The 21,599-nt window shown below is 18.7% G+C and overlaps 3 protein-coding genes across 3 annotated transcripts; all 3 read right to left on the bottom strand.

The window, feature by feature from the left end:
- Positions 1-2,554: 2,554 nt before the first annotated feature.
- MKS88_000243 (fam-m protein) lies at positions 2,555-3,435 on the bottom strand (the record flags this gene model as incomplete). Its single annotated transcript, XM_067219301.1, has 2 exons — positions 2,555-3,211; positions 3,352-3,435. The coding sequence occupies 2 exons, from the start codon at positions 3,433-3,435 to the stop codon at positions 2,555-2,557; spliced, it is 741 nt and encodes a 246-aa protein (XP_067070362.1).
- A 3,268-nt stretch (positions 3,436-6,703) lies between these two features.
- Positions 6,704-7,708, bottom strand: MKS88_000242 (fam-l protein; the record flags this gene model as incomplete). The annotated part of the gene is made up of 2 exons (XM_067219298.1): positions 6,704-7,498; positions 7,622-7,708. The coding sequence occupies 2 exons, from the start codon at positions 7,706-7,708 to the stop codon at positions 6,704-6,706; spliced, it is 882 nt and encodes a 293-aa protein (XP_067070361.1).
- An 11,067-nt stretch (positions 7,709-18,775) lies between these two features.
- Positions 18,776-19,733, bottom strand: MKS88_000241 (uncharacterized protein; the record flags this gene model as incomplete). Its single annotated transcript, XM_067219297.1, has 2 exons — positions 18,776-19,537; positions 19,653-19,733. 2 exons carry the CDS (start codon positions 19,731-19,733, stop codon positions 18,776-18,778), a joined length of 843 nt encoding a protein of 280 aa, XP_067070360.1.
- Between the last annotated feature and the right edge of the window lie 1,866 nt (positions 19,734-21,599).

The raw sequence follows: 21,599 nt of genomic DNA, 5'->3' as shown, positions 1-21,599 counted from the left end.
ATATATAGGCATTACGTGGTAATTACGATATTGTTGTTTAGAGAAACGGCATAGTAGATTTAAAGAGCTTTAATTAGATATAAAAATTATACTCATAATACTTTATACTTAATTGGAATATTGTATATGTGTAAGTTTTAATTTTTTCAAATAATTTATTTTTGTTGAACGCAAAATAAATATAGTTTAAAATTATTTCTTTTATAGTATAAACTAGAACCTCATGTTACACTTTTTTATTAACCATTATGAAATAACTATATATGTTATTTCTTCATTTTTCTTTCTTTTTATTTTGTAATAATTAAGTATTAATTTTTCATTTTACATATTTTTTTAAACCTTGATGTCTATATTCCAACTGTTAATTATTATCTATAAATATATATGGTATTATTGTATAATAACAGTAAATAGACACCGTTTAATTTTTACATATCATATTTTTCCTTTTTGTATAATTTTATACATATATATAAGTAAATTCTCACTAAATTTTCCTCTCACAAGTGTATAAATATGGATTTATTATTAATAAAACCAAAATTTTTATTTATACTCATCCTTATAATGCTCTGTATATATAGAAGAATAAACAATGTATACATACTTATGCAAATGTTGAATTTTTTATTTTCTTCTCGTTCTATTTATACTCATTAAGATTTCTTACTATAAGAATTGAGAACCTTAGCTTTCTTAGATGTATTTCCACATTTAGATCTTATTAACTTTAACCTTGTAAAATCGCATTTCAAATAAAAAATTTCTATAAATTAAAAAAAAAATATTATATAATCTGATGCAAAAAAATTATGTAAAAAAAAAAAAGAAAGAAAAGAAAAATCTTAAAGCACATAAAGACATAATGAATCTGTGTATAAATTATAAAAAAAAATACTGTATACGTTATTAAAATACTTTAAGCTTTTATTAGATATTCTCAGATAAATAATTCTCATTTATAACAGAACTAAAACCCTTTATTTATTAGTTTTATCTGTGTTTTTTTTTAATTATATACACATTCACAAAATTAATGAATCATTCAATATTTTTATTTCTTAATGAAGTGTTTTATTTTCTCCTTAAAATGTGCATAGTATCAGAAATTCAACATTTACCTATGTACCTATATATTAATAGCACTAAAGTATTTTATCTATACTTTATATACAAATTTTATTAATATATATTTAATACATCAATGAAAGTATTAAAACGTTTAAAACACGAAATTAATATATATATGCCGAATATATAGTATTTTATGTTAACGCTCATTTAATATTTTCATAGAAGACGACAACATGTAAATAAAAAAAAATTGTTTTCGTTCTTTCTATTTATTTTATTTTAAATATTATTATTTAGTAATGTTTTTAAGAAATCAAAAAAATAAAAGTTAAATATAAAAAAGTGTATAAATTAAAGTGTTATCAATAGATAAGTTTCAATATATTTTTTAAAACAAAGGGAAATGAAAGTAAATATAATTATATTATAGGAATTTTAAAATATATCATATATTTTTATTTTTTCCATTTCAATTAAATTTATAATTTCATTCTTATTATATTAATTTAATAATAAATTATTATTAACATTCTTTTTACCTTTTAAAGTGAATTTATTTATTTTGACTTTGTTTATTTTTTTTTATTTCATGTATATATATAAATATATATTTCAATTTTTAAAAATTCTAACGTTTATTTTTTTATTTTTACAAGAGAATTAATTGTACATTTAATAATATACATAAGCTAACAAAATAATGTAACATGCAAAATGTAATAAAATTAAAATATTGAACATAAACCTTAAATTAAGAACCCTATTAAAAAAGATATTATTTTATTATGTACTTATAACTACACACTTATACCATCAAAAAAATTAACCAAAAGTTTTTATAAAAGTATTAAGGAATAAATATAATTTATAATGTATATCTAATAAAAATTATTTTATATAATATACATTATCTTTTTTCTTGAGTAATATATATATATATATCAATATAGTATAAAGAACGCACTTCATTTCATTAAATACGATTGAAATAAATTAATTGTTTATAAAAAATCTAATAAGGCATTTTTTATTTACTTAAACTAACAATCATTTTAAAGTATAACATGATGTAAACTATAAAGCACCATCTTTTAGTTCAAATATAAATTATTGCAGTTATATATATGATAAGAATTGTGCTACCATATTTTCATATTAAAGCACAAATATATTTTTTTCATAGTAGTTTATTTAAATAATAAGATACATTTATTATTCTAAATGTATTTAATTAAGTTCAAATAATACTTTAATATACAAATTGGAAAAGACGTAAAATATTCAAATTCACAGAAAAACTAAGAACATAATTTATTATTATTCCGTGCAATTAGAATAAGTTATACATAAATGTATCTTTAAAAGTAAAAACAAATATAGCTCAGTGTATTAATAATATATCACTAAAGATACTACAGATATTACTTTATGTCGATATCCTCATTATAAAAAAAAAGTGTATGCTTCATTTTTCTTTTTACTCAGTCATTAACTTATATTTATTATACTTTTCATTATTTATTAATATCTTTGGAAAGACTATGATTAGTATTAGTGATAACAAAACGATAAGTATTCCGTATAATATTACACAAATATAGGGTTCTACGCCTCCAAGCTTTTCGTTCAATTTTAAAAAATTTAATATCTGGTCTCCAGCTTTTTTCAGCAAACCATACCTATGTAAAATAGGATACCCTATTACCAATAAAACAATAAGAAAAATTATAGCAACTCCAAAACTGTAACTTCTAAATTTTATATTATTTAAAGCTATATTTCCAATTCTCTTGTTTTTTTCAAAAAAATCATCATATTTTTTTTTTTTTATCCATTTTTTTTCAAAATGGAAATGTTTACCATCAAACATTCCATTATTATAGTCATTAAATTCTGTATAATATTGCGCTTGATTTAGTAAACTTCTATTATATTTACTGTTTTTTTCTTTTATTGCTTTTTCTTTATTATGTATATCTTTTTTTTCGTACTTCAGTTTATTTGACATGTCTCTTCTTAAAACCGAATTACTTGAATAGACATCTTGTTTATATTTTGCTAGTAATCGGTAATTTCTTATAACTATAATTTTTCCAAGTTTATAATTATTATTTATGGATGTTCTATAAGTGCTCTGATAAATAAAAATAATAAAATTTAAATATATGTTATTTAATAAAATAAATAAAATAAAGGAAAATAACAGTATTAATAAACATAAAACACGAACTACATGAAAAAGTCAAATTTTCTTAAATAATATTTTTCTATTACATCATTTTCTAAATGAAATAAACAACGTAAAAGAATAAACGCATAAAATTTAATAATTAAGATTAAAATAATATTTTTTTCCATGATGTTCACTTTTAATACTTTAATATATACAGTAAGGATAATATTACAAATAATATTCTTGAAATGATAAAAAAATATATGTTATTTATTTTATTCTTTTTTGCTATTATATTTTGCTTATTTGTACAATTATAATAATATGTATATAACTATAAAAATGTTTCCAACCATTGAACAGAAAAATAAAATTAAATAAATATTACAAAATTTATATGATAATGTTATTTTGAAAAAAAAATAACTTTAATCAAAATATTATAATTAGTATATATGTACAAATATTAAAAACATATAATTTAATTATTTATTATAGAACATTAATTAAATATATATTTTGTTAATTTTTTTTAAAATTAAATAAAAAATATATGTATGTTTTCCTTTAATTTCGAAATATTTGTTTTACATGGAATGTAGAATGTAGAGAATATAGATAATGGATTGTTTTATGTGTCAGAAAAACAATAATTGCTTTTAATAATATTTTTCAGTTAATAATTATAATTTTGTAAATACAATATTTTTGAAAAAACTTTAATTTATAATAAAATATTGATCATTATAGCAATATATTAATTCACAAAACTATATAGTATTCAAATTTCCTTGTTATATTATTTATAGTATTTCATTAATTACTACATAAACCGGTTAATTCTTATATATTATATAATGTATTTATAAAATACAATTAAGTATATATTACATAATATCTGAAAAATTACATATTATATATTATATGTGTAAATAAAGAGTATAATATTACTTTCGCATTATTATTTGTAAAGAATATAATTTTTAATTATGTTTAATTTATATTATTATTTCTAAATTATAAATCATTATATTCATTTCTTAAATTTTTTATTTTTGTATATAATTAATTATATATATTCAGAAAAAATGTAAATATATTAAAAAATATGAAAAATGATTAAAGTAAAATTGTTATAGAAATAATTCACACAAATTCATTATATGAAAAATATATATAATGCAATTAATCTATATATAATGTTATCTAGCATATATAATTCAAGTATAAAATATGAAAATATATTAATATAATTTACTACTATATATAATTTAGTAATTTTACAGCTTATAATTTTAAAGTGTATAATTTATTATATACTTATAATTTTAGAAATATATTGTGTCATAGATATAATTTTGAAATATATATTAAATAATGAACATAAATAGATAGTTTTTTCTTGAAAACAGCATTAATTGTACAGATAACTTATATTCAGATATTTATGATCCTTATCCATTTTAACATACTGTGTTATAACTAAAATAATGCGATATATACTAAATCTTATGGTAATCGTCTAATATTAAACTTTTTTATTTTTAATTTAAAATATTTTTATTTCACGGAAATTCTTAAAAATTTATATAAAAATAAATATAATTAAATGTAAAATTGTATTTTTATATATCTGAAAAAAAAACGTACAAAAATTAACATTTTTTTATTCTTATTGTTTTTAATCATTTATATTGTATTTGTGGCATTTATAAAAAGTATTTTGTAGTTTCCATAAGTTGTCATAATAACGTTTTGTCAATTTTTTAGATACAGTTAATTTTTCCATTTAATATATATGTTCACAAATTTTAAAAATTTCTAATAATACATTTTTAACTTTTAAAAAAATGTATCTATGTGTGTTAAAATTTTACGACATATTTACTTATATTGTGAATTCATACTTCTTAAAAAGGTTCATTAATTCTAAACCTTTTTTTTGTTCTCTTTTCTGATAATTATATATATATTCATCTAAATTCCTTATATTTATGTAAAGCTAAATATCATATGCAAATGTTTTTTATTTTTTATAATATAGCTGATTTTTTCATTAAATAAATATATCGAGAACTATAAATATATTCCTACTATTCTTTTATCATTTTTTTCATTCAACTGTATATCCTAAATTATTTCCGTTATTTCATTATTTTAATTATACCATTTTTATATATGTACTTTTCTTTTAATAAATCATATTTTCAAAGTTATATCTATATAATGTAAATCATTTCAGTTTCTTAAATATTTTTTCACAATAAATAAAAATAATAATCGTTCTTCTAAAACAGTAATTTAGTTCATAATTATTCTTTATATTGTGTAATTTTATAATATTTCTATTGTAAAAATACTACTTTTTTTCTTATTTGCTCTTAGAAATTAAGCAAAAGTATATGCTTCCGGTGGTGTATACATTAATAAGTACCTCAAAAAAATAAATTATCATAATTTAATTCATAATATTTTTATATAATTATGATATTGATTTATATACTGTTATATATATGTATTTATTTTACCATTAATTCCATGTTGTTCAATATTTTTTAAAAGTTAATAAAAGTTAATATTCATATATACAACCTATTGAAAATATATATAACGTCCTGTTAATTTATTGGAATAATATATATATGATCATCACATAATTTTTTATACTTTTGCACATTCATATCATTTATGTTTTATTTTTATGTTATAATTTTTTCATGTACTTATGCTTTTTATATAGTTTTAATGCATCATATATTATACTAATGAAAATGCTTAAATAACGATTCATACATATTAATATAATACTTTATTTTATTCTTTTTCAGGTTATATTTTGTTCTATATTAAAATATTCTTCTGCTTTATATAATCTTTCTTATATATGAACTTTTACATTTTATTTTAAAGAAAAAAATATGTATAAATACAACAAAATATATTAATTTATTTTATTAAATATAAAACGACATATATTTATATTCATTCTAAAAGCAATTATATATATTTATAATTGCATCAACAAATAATAATTTTAGAGCGTAATAAGAAAAAATGTAGAAAGTGATATTTCATATAGGTCAAATATAAATAAATAAACGACTTCAAAAATATTATAAGAAATGTCTTATTATATATTTATTATAAAACATAGAAATATATTTTTAATGAAAATGTATTTACATATATAAATATATATATATTAAAAGATAAATATTTAATTAAACTGAAGGAATATATTAAAATATATATTTTACAAAATTATAGCATTGATATTTACAAAAAATTGAAGAACATATTTTTTACCTATTGTGCGCAATATAGGATATGTACATATCTCAGCATTTATAATATTTAATGACTGGTATGTATGATAAATAAGAACATACTCAAATATACTACATTTGTTACACTAAATTAAATACCTCATTAGATAAGAAAACATGTTACATCTTATATTTTCCTTAATTTAATTTTTTCATATTTCATAACTTTCTTATGATAATAAAGAACTCCTAATATAAGTGTGATACCTAATATAATTAAAGGTATTATATATATAAGAAAGACAAAAAAATACGGCACGTAACTATATCCGTCTACCATCTCTACTTTCCAACCCGTCCTAGTCTTCGTACTTGCACGTATCAGTTTCTTTACTTTATCCAAAGGCTCGAACAACCAACTTAAATTGGAGGTCTTCAACATATTATTTAAGTGACCAAACCATCCAGGTACAATTAAAGTCAATGTCTTAACCATCCCACGTATAAACCCACAATTAACAGATAAATCTAATATAAATCCTATTAAGAACAATAAAAACAATAACATAAAAGGTGAATTGAGTAGTGATACGAGTTTTTTACGTATAATTTTTTTGTAAACTTTATTGCTAATTGTCCTGTTATTTTTAAGAAAATGTTCATAATCAAGTTCCTTGAATATCTTTCTTTCTAAATAGGAATATTTTTTTGTTTCAAATAAATATGATTTATTTTTTATATCTTTTTTGCCTTTTCTTGCACTTTGTGGTAAACTTCCATTTAATATTTTCTTTTTCCCTTTGGAACATTTATCATTGTTAGTTATTCCTTTTTGATCGTTTCCTCCATTTGGTATATGTTCTCTTAAACATACAACACATGAATCCTTATCCTGATTATATATTGCTAGTATACGATAATTTGTTTTATATAATATTCTACGATAATTATAGCATTCAACCAAAAATTTACTATACGTACTCTAAAAAAAACAAAAAAAAAGGTTTTATATAAACAAATGAATAATTTTACACTATGAAAAAGTACTAACAAAAACAAAGCACAAAAAATGTAATACAAATAACTCTAAATATTATTACCTTACCTTAAAAATGTAAAAATGATATATCCAACTTAAAAGGATAAACATAGAAACTTTAAAAAATAAAAGGGTTTTAATTTTTTGTTCCATGATATAGAACGTTAAAAACGTAAAATAATGAGATTGGAGACAATTGAAAATAATATAATTTTATTTTAATTATAAAGAATACTATATCTATTCATTTACTTATATTTATATTTTACTTTTTTATCGCAAAAACATAATAAAAAGTATGTAATTAAATTTCCTTTTGCAACAGAGAAAAAGAAAGAAAATATCAATAAAAATAATATAATTTGAAGTCATTAATAAATATTGAATATATATAAATTATTTATTTAATATAATAAAATAATCAAAATTCTTTTTTATTAATTCATTCCAAAATAAAATAAAATATATATAATTACTTAATATTTCTATGTATATATGATATGTATAATATAGAATATAGGGAATATAGATAATACATACCTTCATAAATCAAGAGAAATATTACTGTTTTTCACTATGTCTTAATGTCAATGTTTCCAATTTCATAAACATTATATTTCTGAAAATCTGGTTATTCCTAAAAAACTATTAATTATTATAACAATATGATAGTGCAAGTAATAAATGAAAAACATATTTTTTATGGATTTTTATTTTATAATAATTTTGTTATTGAAATTAGGTACAGCATAAACATATTCATTCGTTTATCTTTTGTAACATATATAAAACATCAAATTTATAACAAATTTCAAAGGCAAATAAGGAATCATCTTTTATTTTTGTAAAATAATTTTTGAGGCTTATATTATTTAATCAAATTTAATATGTATTATTATTTCTAAATGTAAAGTTTCTAAATGTATCGAGTTATTTTATTTTATTTTTTATTTTAATATATATTTAGAAAAAAAAAAAAAAACATTATATAATACTTAAATAAATAAAGCATGAAACAATTAATGTATAAACAAAAAAATATTCTTGGTATAATAATATACTTGTTTAGTGCCGTTAGGTGTAATAATGAATATAATTTTATATCAATAAATTTGTACATAGATTTTTAATAATTTTTTTAAAAACTTTTTAACTTTAACAATTATATAAGACAACAAGTTAAATAAGAAATATTCTTTTATTTTATCATTTAAATATAAAGTTTCATGAATTTAATAATTGATCATGTTCTATTAATAATTTATTTTTTAAAGGAGAATTATATTATTAATTATTCATAATTTCGTATTGTACTATGAAAAGAATATAGAAATTTATTAAAGTGTTCTTAAATAAAATAAGTTATGAAACATATAACAGTCAAAATAATTATTTTATAAATAAGAACTACTACGTTTACCTTTAAATGAAATATACATATGACCATAAAAGAACCCATGGATGTAGATTTGGTGAACGAAAAACCATGTAATACATTAAAATAAAAAGAAATATATAATGAATTTTAAAAAATAATCATTGAAAAGATTATTCACAAGCATAAAAAAAACGTATAATATTTAAAAATATAAATTACTTTACTAGATCAGAATAATCATATAATTTGCAAAATTTTATATTATATTAACGATTGTGTTTTTGTTATAATAAAAATATACATGTAACATTTAATACATATAATAATTATATATAAGAAACCTACGCTAACTGTAAGTACTGACAAATATCAATTTAACATTTATATATATCCGAAAAATATATTGCATATATATATTATACCACAATATTAAATTACTCCCCCAAATAAATTAAAGTACTAATACTAATATAGAAACATTGGAACTGTTATAAATATTTTTTATATAATTTTTTACTTTTCTATACCAATATAAATTTGTTTAATATCTATTTTTCGTAAAAACAAATTGTCAAAATACAAGAATTAATTTTTTTTAAACACAATTTCATTAATCATAAATATAAATTTCCTTAGATCATTAAAAAAAGTATTTCTGATAACAATATACCAATTATAACTATGCTTTAATTTAATTTGCTACTACTTCTAAGGTTTATTCTAAAAATTTTAAATGTACATATATATACACTGAAATACATAATAAAGTAGCTAAGAACAATACAGTTGTATCCTCTTCCACTGAAATAAAATATTATCTTATTAGTTATTACCACCATCTATTTAACAAATTGCATGATGTTATAACTAATAAAAAAGATAATTTAAATACTACAAACGATTTCTATGGAGTAAATGAGATATCGAAAATAATATGTCCTAGAAGTTTTAAACTTTTTTCCTAGGTATAATTGCTAGATTGCTGTATTTATATATATAAATATATACTTCATATAATATTATTTCAAATTAAACTTATCTGTCTATGCAAATGAATTACATATAGCACACATAAATACTTTTCCTAATTTATTGGATATTGTTCTTAAATTAATGAATTTAACTAATCTTTTCCATGACAATCTGATTTAGCACTACATCCTCATTGTCTAAATCATAATATCATTTTCCAAATAATGTATTATTATTCCCATATTATTTGTTACCTTCTCATTTCCTCATAATAATATAACATTTCTTGAGCCTTAATTTCCTTTTGTACAGTTCTACTTTTCTAAAGATAAATCAGAGGTATCCAATAACGAAAAGTGAATATTTTTATTATCTATATTGCTTTAAATTTGCTTACACATAAAGGAAATTTTCTTAAAAATATATATATATATATATATATATATATATATATATATATGTATCATAAAGCAGGAAAAAATATAAACAAATTTTTCCTCTATGTTATTTTTATATCGCATTATTGATATAATATTTTATCCAAATAAAATAGATAAATATAAAGGTTTTAAATAAAATAAAATATTTGTGTTTTTTATTAACGTTGGAATTATTTAATTTCAAACTTTTATAAGCAGGTACAAATTTCGATATATATATATATGTTATTAATAGAAGAACATAGTTAAATGCGTTTCTATTTTACTAAATTTAGTTAAAATGGTAGCGAATTCACAATTAAAATGCAAATATAAAGGATAAAAAAGAAAAGATAATTTTATAAATATTTTTTTAAACATTTGCAATAATTATCATTATAAAAAATGCAATATAAAATATAACAATTTTTCGTAGAACTAATTTTATTAGTGAATTCTCAAAATGTATATATGTTTTAATAGTTTAAAAGAACAATTATAAATTTTTGTTATCAATATTTTTCAAAAAAATAAAACAAAATAACTTTTCGTGGCCTTTTTTTTTTTTATATTATAATTAAAATGAATAAAAAATATGCAAAGACAATAGTTGCACTGTCATATATTAGGATTATAGTTATTACATTTGTGACTAAGGTTCATAGTAATAATATTTGTTATCTGTACATGCTATAATCTTTAAGCATTATTTTATAATTGAGAAATATAAGATTACTTTATAACATATAATAGTATTCAAGAGATAAATTAATAAAAATAAAAAAAGACAAGTTTTTTCTTTTAACACAAAATATAATTTAATATCTGCCATACACCTAAGACATATAGAATATTTATAAAAGAAAAATTTAGAAATATCATTACAGAATTTAATTGACACACAAAGTATTTATTTTTTAAAATATACTATCCAATCTAACTTTTTTGTATATTCGTATCATATTGTTAATGTAGAATAATAAAATTTCTATTTAATTAAAAAAAAACATATTCTTATATTATGACTAAAATAAAATTTACTAAATTTAAGAAGCATGAAATTCGTATTTTTTTTTTATTCCATTTTTTCTTTTTGAAAGAAATATAAATTTATAATTTCTATAGATATGAAAATATTGAAAAAAAGAATAAAAAAGTAAATGTAGAAAAAAAATATTGTTAGTAAATACCATAATTAAAAACATAAAACTACTATAAAATAAATATTTTATATAAAATAATTTAGAACATAAAACGATATAAATAAGAAATACGAAAAGATAATATATAAAATAACTTATAATACTATTTAGAAAAATTCCGAATGCATTATTTTTTATTTGACAACTCTATGGAGAAGATAAGTTTGTACGTACGTTTATTAATTTATAAATAAATATTACTCTAAATTATATATTAAATGATTTCTTTTAAGTAAATGAAAAGAAATGAGTTATATTTATTTGAAATATACCTATATAAGAAGAAATAGCATAGTACTATATAGTTTGTAGAATATAGTGAATCTAGATATTTATAATAATTTAATATATTAAATATATTGTTTCATTGTATAATAATATATTGATAATAATCTATGTTAGCATATTATTTTTCTAAAAAAAAACTAAATAAAAGAAAAATAAGTAAAATCTTAAAAATTTTATTATGTTATATAACACATATTATATTAAAATATTTAACATAAATAATACAATTATTTTTTTATCTTGTGGTTTCATATTCATAAAGTATAAATATTGATATAAGTACATTTAATAAAAGTCTTGGTTCTAGGATTTTAATACTTCATCTATGTGTATATCGCTTACTTTGTTAAAATTTTCAAAACTGCTATTATAAAAAAGATTATATAAGTGCTACTTAATAAACAATACATTCTTTTATAAAGAATATATGATGAAAAATATTATATAAAGATTTAAACTTTTATTTATTTGTTATCTTCTAAAATTGCATGTAATTAATATAGTTGGTAATTTTTACAGCATTAACGATTTCCTATATTGTTTTATTCATGTTGACTTTTTCAAAAATATTAACGAAAATTTAAATTAATTAATTATGCATATTCAATTAAATGAAAAAATAAACTATAATTAGTTTTCAGTTATCTTCAAATAATTTATGAAGTCCTAAGTGAGGGCATAGAACAACAATATATAGCATTAATAAATACATATATTTATTTTATATATGTACATATATTAATTCATATATATTTATATTAATCACTTAATAATTTAAATCATTGCAGATATAATATCATTTGTAACATTCATTTTACATAAGTATAAATTTGGTAATAATAAATTATGTTTTTTTAAACTAACAAATTCTTAATATTATAATAAAAATAAGGCATATAACCTTTTTTATTTTAATATTTTGTTTAAATATTAATTAATTGATGTTATATATATTTTCAATTAAATTACTATTCTCCTATTTTTTCATTAACTAATATTTTTACTGTTATTTCTATTATAGAACTCAAAAATATTTTCTACATTACTAATACTACTGTTGGGGCTACTGAAATATTTTTCACAAACTAACATATGCTAAAGTAATTTCGTACATAATAACATTTATGATCTTTAACAAGTATCTTTCATACTGGTCTTTAATTTTAATGGCATTTATTTTTTCTAATTAATTTATTTTGTTGAAGCTTAAATAAAAGTTCCATATTACAATTAAGTTATATACATTAATCTAATATTATTTTAACAGAAAAAAAAAAAGTTACAGAAAACATGGTATAACTTTTTTAAGTCACATATGAATTAATATTTTATATGCAAATTTGCATACTCAAGTTGTTTGTCTACATTTTTTATTATTACATGTACATACTTCCTTACATGCTTATTTATGGACCCTGAATATTATAAACATATGTATATGTACGTAAGTCCTTCTTAGACATATGTATATCATTGTGTATTCACAAATTTTGTTTCATAGTACTATGACAAACTAATAACTTTTACTTTTTTTCTTCGTGTTTTTACACTTTACAAATTTGAATTAATTCGTGTATTGGTTGGCATAATGCCTACGATTAATGTACTAATTAACACTCTTTATAGAATTCTCTAGTAAAGATAGTAAAATGTACGTTTGAACTTTTGACGAAACATAAAATGAGGCTTGTGCTAAATGAAACTACTCTATTACTAATAAATTTATACTACGCTACATTCATCAGGTTTACATAGTACGTCATATATTTTTACTTTATTAACATCCTTAAGTTGAATAGCTATTTCAGTAAACTTTATTCATTTCTTATATAATCCCTTGTCATTTATCAGAGTTTCATTAATTTCCTTATTATATCCAATATTCAAAAAATTTTACATAGACTCGTCTGTAATGTGGGCACATAAGGTCCTAATGTGTTTATGTACTTGTAAAAAAAAGGCCAAAATAAAAAAGTTTATATATAAATATTTATGCATGTGTATTCATTTATGACTTTTAAACGTAAATATTCTAACACAACGAAAGCTAATACTTGAAAACAAAAGTAAAAATATACATATATACGTGCATGTTATGTGCATAAATAATCATGCACTCTTGTGTAATGCTGTTCTTTGTACACATACATTCACTTAATTAGGTACACAAACTATTTCATTAATTTATCTATATGAACTTACTTTCCAACGATAAATATATTATTCGATTTATTTTGTTTTAAGTGATCTTTGTACACATTATCTTCTGTATAAAAGTATACTTATCATGGTGATATTAACATAAAATAAAATTTACACATATGCGCATGAAACTCAGTCAATAAGAAATTACTAAAATGATCTCGTAAGAGTAAAAAGATAGAGCATATCATACAAAATGTACTTCATATAGTTTATTTAATCTAATTTTATTATGTGCACTCTGACAAGAAGAAAGAGCTTTCATGCACTCTTTAAAAGTATGAGCAAATAATTCAAAGTATTCCACTAGGTATAAAAAGAAATATTCCTCTTATGAAATAAATAAAGGTACATATGTACAAACAAATGAATAGGCAAATAATCCTGTCTACTTGATACACATACATCCACATATACATGTATGCATTTAAACACGCATATGTACCGTGAATAAACACGTAGAACACATAAAAAATTTTCGAAAGTAGATTTCAATTTTCATATCCCCAAATCCTTATGGATTAAATAATTACAAATTTATCTTCGTATTTTTTATCCTCTGCAAACGAATGCAGGAAAAGATAAAGTAAAAAAATATTGTAAACAGTAAACCTTCCTTTTTGTTTTTATGTTTTTCTTTTCATGATTCTTTAGCATGAATCATTAATAGTTATATACATCTTACTTTTTTAAAAAAAAATCCTTTTAATGCACTATTCACCAAGGAAAACAAAGTAAAAAAAAAAAATATTTTAAAATGTACGTTACACTTATATATTTGTTATCATAACTAATTATATTTTATTTCCTTTTTTTTCCATTTAGATTTCTCGTTCGCACTTGTTCTGATTTTACGTGCGCGTAGTCTCTCTTATATTGTTTTCATTTTTTTCTGTTGTCACTTTTTTTAGATTAACTTATATTTGCAAAGATTATGGTCTCCTCACATAGAAAAGTGTAAGTAAAAAAAAAAAATAGTATGTTGTTCATTATATTCACATCCCTATATTTACAATGTATATATTGTTAATTCTCTCTATTTTTTATTTTCTTTTTCTTTAAAATATCTACATTAACACTCAAATATATATAAGGACACAACAACTATTATACCAAAAATAGAAAGCAAACTAACATATTTAATGATTATTTTATATATTACAACTATTATTATAATATTTAAGCACTTCATTCACTTTTTAGTGACTTTTTCACAATAGAAAAACGATAATTCTACTTTTTCGTTTTTTTTCAATATATATCTACATTTTAATTTACTTAAAATTTAATAGTTTCCTTTTTTTCAATTATAATTTTTCACATATAAATTACCGAACAAAAAAAAACATTAGAAAATAGAATCAAAAAGAAAGATATAAGAGATAAACATAATAATTAGGTAAAATAAGAAAGTATAAGTATCATGTAAGAAGGAGTCATATAAAAATGAATTAAAGAACGTTTTACACATACATATACTTAAGTAATATATATTAGTAACTTATATATACGTGGAAACTTTTTCAAATTCTTCATAAAATATTAAAAATAGAAAATATAAGTATGAATATGTAATGGAGATATATAAAGCTTAAACAATATGTTTAGAATAAAATGAAAAAAATATTAAAATAACTACAACGAAATATAAGTAAAGAAAAAAAAAACTATACAATCAAACAAAAACACATTCATTGTTGTTGGTAAATAATTTTTCTATAATTGATAAAAATAATAATATTAAAATAATTTTATTTCTCAACTTAACTCAGAAAACACGTCTCGAATAAATAGTTATACATAAGAAAATAAGCTACTAAATTTAACATTATAGCAATTAATCAAAACATTTCCTTATTTTATTACATTATATAATATATAACTGTTTTATTATATTAACAAATTATCTAATTTTAATTACTTAATAATTATTTTAAAGAATATATTACTGTATTTCATATTCGTAACAGCAGGTTATACAATGAAAAACAGAATATTATAGCCCCCTTTAACCATTTAGAATATAGGAATTAACGACATAATACTTTATAAGATATGAATATATTATTTGTTTACATGTTTTTTTCCGTAAATTATATTACTACATTAATTGAAAACATATAAATTTTTGTTAATTTTTTTTTTTCTATTTAAATGTTATATTATTTTTTAAATATGATATGTAATAGTACCTATATTAAGAAATATTTCAAACGAATACATAATAATTATGAATTATATTAGTGTATGTTATCAAATAAAGTAAGTCCATTAAATATATTAAGTGTGCTTTTTTCTTATTCGTATAACATAGAATAATTATTTTATACTGTTTTGTAGCAGTGGGAACTAAAGCATTCATAATAGAAATAATCAAAAACGATATTATATTAATTATTATACACATAATAATATTTTTATTATCACAATTAAATTATTATATATTCATTAAAAACAACCAAATGTATAAAAGGTATAAAACGGAAAGTTGATATATGTACTCATTCGTTTATGTTGCATTATTAATTTAATAATAATAATTAACTAAAAAAAGCATAGTATATTTTAAATAAATTTATTTATTTAACTTAATTAAGATATCGTATTCACCTCTAATTAACATATATAAGTTTATTAAATAACTAAAATTTAATTGCACCCCTGAAGCCGACGTTTTATAAAATATACATATATTACGTGTGAAATTTTTAGAACAGTTAAAATATATGCATCGAAAATTTTTATATGACCAAATATTTCAAATGAAAAATGACATAAATATATATTTACAAGTGTTTATTTTATCTCACTAGGAACAATTTAAAAATTAATTTAACAGGAATCCTAAATAACGTATATGAAAATAGAAATAAGTAATAAACATTAAGTTATTAAAAATATTTCTTAATTTCAGATTCATACATATAGATATATTTAATGCTTCTATAATTTTTAATTGAACAGGTACCGCAGGAAACTGAATTGATAGCTTTACTAAATATTATTTTTACAGATTTTATTGGGAAATTAAAAAAAAAAAAAAAGAATGTATAATTATTTTCTGTACATATATACATAGAAAGGAATATTTTATTAAAATATAATAATATTTAATATTAAAAAAAAAAAAATGTATTTCCAATTTTTATTAAAACACTTAATTACAATATTTTAACTTTCCTTATGTACATTTATCCACATGAGCTAGTCTGATTTTTTATATGACCTATGTATACTTTTTTTACAGAACAATATGCATGCTTTATTTAATTTACAAGACAATTATCTTTAAAATTTATGTAAATATAACTAAAATATATATTAATATTATATTATCATTTTTATTTGAATCTATAAAAAAGAAAATATTATAGTCGAAAACTTTTATCAAAGATTTCGCATGCAAAGCCTTATGCATTAGCATTATTTAATTAAAATTTGCAAAAAAATATAGTAATTTTTAAAATGCGCCTACTTAAAACTTATCTAACAAAAAAAAAATATATATTTTTTAATTTATATTTTTATTTAAAAAATAAATGATATAAATATAAAAGAATTCCAATTTTAAAATAACATCTATATATTTTTTATTTGTTTCAAAAAAATTTTAGTTAATTATTAAAAACACGTTTATACATGAAAATAAAGAAATATATATAAAAACATACTTACACATTATTATATGAATGTACAAAATATATATATATATTTTAAAAACCCTTAAAAATGATGTAAATTTTAGGAGACACTTTCACATATTTAAAACTTTATCATTCAGAAAAAGAAAAAAAATGATATATACATAGTATCTATAGATAGATTATTACTTATAATTCGTTAATTCAATCTTGTAATAATATATAAAAAAAAATGTATATATTATATATCTATAAATTTATAATATATTTTTTATTCAAGCAATTTATTTCAAAATTTCGTTATCAGAATTAATTACAGTAATAAAATAATATATGTTTTTTGTTAATAATATTATTTTGAAGATTGATAATTGCCATGTTATTAAATAATAATATATAAGCCATATTTAATAGAGATATTATTATATTATATATTTATATTTTACCTTTAATTCATGAAAAAATAACTAATGGTTTTTTAAAAAGACTAATACAATAAATATACTTTATAACACATATATCTTAAAACGTATTATATAGAATAATTATTAAGTTAATTTTTCGTTCAATGAATATATATATCATTGAAAGAAAATACATTAACGACATTTCCTTTAATTCAAAATAATATTCGTTTATTTTTAATTTAATTATAATAATACTCTTCTATAATTGCGCGTACAAATTATAATTTTATTCTTGAAGTAGATAACAAATAATATAATCATTTCATACATTTAAAATATAAATTAACAAAAAACTTAAATAAAATTTCATAAGTTGTTCTAATATATATTAAATGTAGTACAAATATATATACTTTTCATATAAATCTTTGTAAATTTAAAAATGTATATAGTATACTATAATATATAAGTAAAAAAAATATATATATTATAATACAAATTTAAATACATTAAAATATTAAAATATACGGAAAAAATAAGAACATATATCTTTTACAGATTTCAATCACAAAAACCAAGAAAAGGCTTGTGTATTTATAAAATATTTGTAATTTTTAATATATTTAATGAATACGAAACTAATGATATTACCAATGTTCCTTTATATTAATGCCTTCATTATAAAAAAAAATATATGCCTTACTATTTATTTTACCTTCTCCTGAACTTAATTTTTTGGAATTTTTTAACTTTTTTATGAAAATAAATAACTGCTGATATAAATGTTACACTTAGTGCAAAGAAAAGTATCACATATGTTACAATGAAAAAAAAGTTATTAGTAACAAGGTTAACTGTACCTCCACCTTCTTTTTGTACATGTTTTGCGGATCTTAATAACCAACTAAAAGGAGGATTCTCCCATAACCACTGCCCTAAATTTTGTCTCCATTCTTTTACATTAATCGACTGTTTCAAAAAAGTGGACAACCCTCTAGCAAGTCCACAACTCCATAATAAATCCATGATTAGAGTTATTAATAATATTAAAAACAATAATAATGGTACAGCAATTCGTAATCCGCATTTTTTAAGCATTATTTTTTTGTATGTTTTATTACTAATTGTCCTGTTGTTTTTAAGGAAAACTTCATAACCAAGTTCTTTGAATATTTTTTTTTCCAAATAGGAACATTTTTTTGTTTCATATATACTAGATTTATATTTCAAAGGGGATTTATGCCCCCTGAAATCACTAGATAACTTTCTATTTGATGAATTCATTTTGCCTGTATTTTCATTGTCCTTTATAGATATATCTTTTTCCTCATGTAATACATTATATTGTATTTTTTCATTTAACCCTATAATGCGTGAATCCTTGTTTTGTTTATATATTGCTATTACTCTATACGTTCGTACGTATAATTTACTTCCATTATTTTTCTTGTATGCGGATTTCTTAAAAATACCCTAATAATCATAGTAAATATATATTATTTATAGAAAGAAAAATATTCTCATAATGATAAACAATAATAATAAAAATTATAAATCACTTATGTAACCGAAAATAATACAATTGTACCATGTCAGAAGAAAAATGATATATCCAATTAATAATGATAGCTATTTTAACAAGAAAACAAAACTTAATTTTCCCCCCCATAATTTAGATCTCAATACTTTAATATATTCAGTACAAAAAAAATTAACAGTAATGTTATATAAACTAATTATATAGTATTCTCTATATAATTAAAGAAATTATTTTTTATTAGTGCTTCATAAAAACGTAATGAATTGTACATCACGATGACGCTTTTGAAACGAGAACAAACGAAAAATAATTATAAGAATATATTATAGAAGTTTTTTTTAATTTTATTTTTAAAAAACGAACTTTCAATAAAATAAGATAATATGAATTGTTTCATAAATATACAAAAAGTATATTTTAATAATTTAACGTAGTAGAAATATTAAATAATTTTTTATTAATTTACTTTAAAAACAAAAAAAGAAGAAAATATAAGATTTCTTAATATTTCTAAAGATTCTGTTTACGTAGAATATAGAATATATAGAATATATGTCCTATAGAAAATATAGAATAAATGTAACATATGTTTCCATATTTTAAGATAATAACAATTAATTTTAAATACTTACTTTTATTTATAATTCTTATTTATCGAAAATATGCTTTGTAAAGACATATTAATGTTCTTAAATAATATTAACTATAATGGTAATAAATAACGGTAATAATAAATAAAAAGAATCATTTGCGTGCAACCTTTTTCTTTATATTAATTACATCTGTTGCATTAATAACTATGTAAACATATGCATTATTTTATGGCACATGATATATTTAAAAAAATCATTTTTATAATATACTATAAAATTTATGTAAAATATATATTTTAAAGATAAATTAATTAGAATTTTTAATTAATCCCATACCATTATTTGTCCATAAAATATTTCATAGTTATTTTACTTTTTTTTTTTAATTATATACACATATTTAGAAAAAGCATAATGAAAAAATATAATTCAATTCTTGTATTAACGATTTTAACATAATACTAAATTTCCTATAATTATGCATTAATTTAATTCTGTAAATAATATAAATATATACGATTTTTTCTTAACAATTCATTTTTATCATAGATATTGAAGTAATATTTATAAAATACAATTAACTAAAAAATTTTGTAACATTTATAAGAACATAATAAATATGAATATTTTTTTGTTTATTAAGAAAACTTAATGATACATAAAACAAATATTACAATACATACTATTACTACTAAATAGGAAAATATACTAATAAAATTTTTACTATTTCTTAGCAGTAGTCTAAACTCAATATCTATAATATAAATCTATATTATAAATTATATTTTAAATAAGTATTAATTTGTTCTATATACTGTTTCTTTCTTTAAAATGTTATTTTTATATATATAAAAGAATTAGTAATATTCAATATGAAATATATGTATTTTTATACAAACTTCGAATAATAATAAAACATTACTAAATATATTTAAATATAAGCATAAACAATAGGAAAAATATAGAAATCAGTATCTACTCATAATAGACTTTTACAGAATACATATATATACTTTTATTATCCATAATCATAATTTACATTTTTACATAGGCTTAACGTATTTTTAGAAATAAGCAATTATGAGAAAAAAAATATATATATTTGTATATATTAACTATTAATATATTCTTAAAAATAATTCATTAATTTAATTCATCTAAATCATAAAAATTTAAAAGAACATATAATATATTTATTCATTAATTTTCAATATAAATATTTTTAACTAATTAATCAAAATTGAATTAACACCATAATTAAGCACAAAAATGTAATAATTTATTGTTTTATCTTTTAATTTAATTGTAATGATTTATAATACAAAAGATATTAAACAATTATAAATAATCAATATTCAGTAAATATCATTATGTATTATGTATTTATAATTTCAAATGTATA

The sequence above is a fragment of the Plasmodium brasilianum genome, assembly GCF_023973825.1.
Source record: "Plasmodium brasilianum strain Bolivian I chromosome Unknown PB_00_09, whole genome shotgun sequence".
Taxonomy (NCBI): Eukaryota; Apicomplexa; class Aconoidasida; order Haemosporida; family Plasmodiidae; genus Plasmodium; species Plasmodium brasilianum.
This window is presented reverse-complemented; position numbering and strand designations above follow the sequence as displayed.